The sequence below is a fragment of the Ochotona princeps genome, unplaced genomic scaffold (genome assembly GCF_030435755.1).
Source record: "Ochotona princeps isolate mOchPri1 unplaced genomic scaffold, mOchPri1.hap1 HAP1_SCAFFOLD_5930, whole genome shotgun sequence".
Lineage (NCBI taxonomy): Eukaryota > Metazoa > Chordata > Mammalia > Lagomorpha > Ochotonidae > Ochotona > Ochotona princeps.
This window is the reverse complement of record NW_026696819.1, coordinates 1-3,640: the sequence shown is the minus strand read 5'-3', so window position 1 is coordinate 3,640 and position 3,640 is coordinate 1. Positions and strand designations below refer to the sequence as shown.

At 44.3% G+C, this 3,640-nt stretch overlaps 1 protein-coding gene across 1 annotated transcript; it reads right to left on the bottom strand.

The window, feature by feature from the left end:
- Positions 1-2,360: 2,360 nt before the first annotated feature.
- On the bottom strand, positions 2,361-2,868 carry LOC101521931 (V-type proton ATPase subunit e 2-like). Its single transcript, XM_036498026.2, has one exon. It carries the CDS (start codon positions 2,824-2,826, stop codon positions 2,581-2,583), a length of 246 nt encoding a protein of 81 aa, XP_036353919.2. The 5' UTR covers positions 2,827-2,868; the 3' UTR covers positions 2,361-2,580.
- Positions 2,869-3,640: the final 772 nt, after the last annotated feature.

The window sequence follows — 3,640 nt, the reverse complement described above, 5'->3', positions numbered from 1 at the left end:
TATGAACAGATACTCAAAGGGGACACATGTCTTCTGCTATACATTATGTAAATCTACAAAGTGCTGTTACTTATTTGCAAACAAAAGAAAATGTCATTACTGAGAGGGCAAGGATGATTGAAAGGTGAAGAAACAATGGAATAGCATTGCATTAAGGTAACCCCAAGTCCTAGGTACATTTTAAATGACCAAAATTTCTGACATCTCAGTATTATGATTACAAATGATCACAGACTGAGTGCTTAAACAATGAGAACTGGGACCAGCATGGTAGCCTAGTGGTTAAAGTCCTTGCCTTGCACACGCTGGGATCCCATATGGTTGCTGGTTCTAATCCCAGTAGCCCCACCTCCCTCCAGCTCCCTGCTTGTATCCTAGAAAACAGTGGAGGATGGCCCAAAGCCTGGAGACCATGCACCCGCGTGGGAGACCCAGAAGAGGTTCCTGCCTCCTGGCTTCAGATTGGCTCAGCTCCGGGCATTGTGGCCTCTTTGGGAGTGAATCATCAGATGGAAGATCTTCCTCTTTGTCTCTCCTCTCTATATATCTGACTTTTCAATAAAATCAAAATAATTCTTTAGAAAATGAGAATGTTTTTCTTGCAAAGATTAGAGGGTAAGAAGTCTAAAGCCAAAGTGTCCCGAGGTTAGATTCCTTCTGAGAACTCTGAGGAAGGAACTGCTCCATATCTCGCTTCTGGCTTCTGCTGATGCTGCAGAGTGCCTTAGCTGGTAATGCATCTCTTCAGTTGATGCTGTCATTCAGTAGGTGTCTTCTGCCTTATCTGTGCATATTCCCTGTGTGTCTCTGTCCCCAGGGTTCTCTGCCCCTCAGGGACACTAGCTATTGGATTTGGACTCATCTTCTCCCAGCATGACTCAATTTTATCTTTTGTTGTTGTTCTAGCTGCAGAGACCCTATTTCCTATTTCATAGGTTTGTAGATTAGGACTCTAAAATATACTTTTGAAGGACACAATTTAGTCATGCAACCAATGTTTTCCATCTGTGGCAACACTTCATGTTTTACATTTTGTAACTGGCTTGGAGGTGTCCCAATGAGTACTTTGCTCCTCATCCAAATTCTGAATGCTTTTTTTTTAATTCTGAAAGAAAACTTGGCTTATGCCATCATAATATTTAATTAATTTCTTTTTCTTGATCACAAGTCCATTTGTAACACTTAGCAGGGATTCTACCCTATATTTAAAATTTATTAATTTTTCTAGCATGAATAAGTTAAACAGAGTTTGAGGAACACAAAAAAGTAGGAAATACTTTTAAATTATCCAAAACATTACTAAGCCTATGAAAATAGTTATTTTAATGGAGATTTTAAAACATTTTTATGCAGAGATCTTCATTTCATAGTTTCCAAATTATGCCCTGCTGTTTTCATATTGTTCTATATAAGAAACATTTTTCTATGTTGTTGGAGTTCTTCACAAACTTACAAATAGTCTAATTCACTTGAGCAATAAGACTTTATTAATTTAAAAATCTACATATGTATACATTCATTGGACAGGATAGAAGAGAGAGAAAGCTGTTTTCTGCTGGTTCACACCCAAATGCCCACAACAGTGAGGGCTGGAACAAACTTCCTGCTGAACCAAGGAACTCTGCTAGGTCTCCAACACGGGCAGTACAATTACTTGAGCAATTAATGCTACTTTCAATTGTCTCTAACTTTAGGAAACTAGAATCAGAAGATAAAGCTGTGCATCAAGCTCAAATATTCTAATATGGAACGCAGGATTTTAACTATCATCATACCTAATAGGCTTAATGCTTGTCCCAAGAATGATCCGTAACATTCCCTGAAAGTGAACCGCTTTGAGTATTGTTATCCTTCAAAAGATTTTCTTAGAAAATTGTTTATATGCAAAAAATTATAAATCTAATTAGTGTAAATATTTCCATAGCAGAAACACACATCCCACTTGGTTAAATTCTTTCTGTTACGCCTCTGCAAATACCAAGAAACCAGGAAAAGGAAAGGTTTGTTGTATGGAATGAAAGAAATCAGGAAATTTCCCATTAAGCTATCAGGGGAATACATCTGGTGAGAGAGTAAGACAAATCGACTGTAAAAAACTGAGCCTTATGAATGACAGCCTGAACCCCTTCTCATAAATTTTGTTTTCACTGCGACTGTTACCTTCCTCTGTCAAGGCACTGAGAATTCTGTGGATCTTTACATGTGATCCTCAAAAAAGCAGTGAGAGACAGCAGTGTGAGACAGAAGGGTGTGGGTGTGGTATTTGACCCAGTCTTTAAATCATTTGGGATGGCCACATGTCATGTTAGAGTCCCTGGATTTCAATTGGCTTCATTCTCAAATCCAACTTTAGGGGCAATGGGAATGAAAGGGCAGGACAGCCTTACGACAACCAGTCTCTGAGCACAGGCTTGCCCTGAGGGACGAGACTGGCGGGAAGATGGTACACCCGAGCACAGGCAGGCTCCATAGTGGGGGCTCAGAGCTGCAGGGGGAGGGCATGGGTGGGAGGGTCATCAGGGATGTTGAACCGGGGTCATCCAGAGGCTGAGGCACCTGGCGTGGGAAGCAGGTAGCTGGTCACTCCCACAGGAAGCGCAGGTACCAGATGGTCTCGTTCTTCAGCTGGGGCCCAAAGAGGGGGTTCAGCTGAGCCAGAATGGTGATGAGCCACAAGAGGTAACAGCAGACGGAGGTGGCCATCAGCATGGTGATGCTCACTCCTTGGTTAGGCCCCTTCGGCACGAACCAGGGCCCGGGGATGCTGATGACACCCCAGAACGTGGTGAAGATGACGACGGGAAGGGCGAAGGAGTGCGCCGTCATGGCCGGGGCATGAGATGCCCAGGAGGGATGCAGAGCTGAGGATGCAGATCCATTCCCATTGCCCCAACACCCACAGGTCAGCCCTGCCACATCTGTGAGCTGCAGAGTTTCTGTCGATCTGTGTCACAGGCCTCTCAGCTCAGGCATAGGATTTTTATCATTTCTTCCATTCTGGCTGTGCAATTCTTGTAAACGTTGGAGTATTAGAGAAATAGCCACACACAAAAAGTAAGAGTAATCACACATCAGGAGTGATGTGTAGGTGTCGGGGATCCTTGGTAGATATAAAGCCACTTAAATTGGCTTGCTTGTGGGTCATATTTCAAAATATTGTTTCCCTTCTTCCACCTCCCCACCAGGAACCTGTGTGGGAAAGCCCACCCCTTCCCTGAAGTTGTCAGTCAGAGCACAGCACCTCCTGCCCCGGGGTGCCTGGAACCTGCCTCACTGTGCCATGACCACAGCAGATTCCAGAGGCTCTCTCAGCAGCATCCAAGTGGCGGGAGCTGGGCCTACAGTAAGATGGGGAGACAGCGCTGTTTCAGTGGCCTTGTGGATGCTGCTCCCACCTCACTACCCAACTCCTGAGTGCAGTTAAGAACACCAGACATACTGAGGCCCCGGGACCCTGAGCAGAGAGTGAGCAGGGATGCCCAGACACTGGGATAGTGCTCACCCAGTTGGCCAGGTTCCCAGCACATGGCACATCCAGCCTGCCATTCCAGTTAAGAAAAGCCAGCCCCTCTTATTTATTGTCTATTTATTGTCTATTTATTTGGCATTCCTTCCCACGGAGTCAGCACTGTTTTTAAAG

Coding starts and splice junctions, on each gene's coding strand:
- LOC101521931 (XM_036498026.2), bottom strand. CDS start 2,826: ATGACGGCGCACTCCTTCGCCCTTCCCGTCGTCATCTTCACCACGTTC.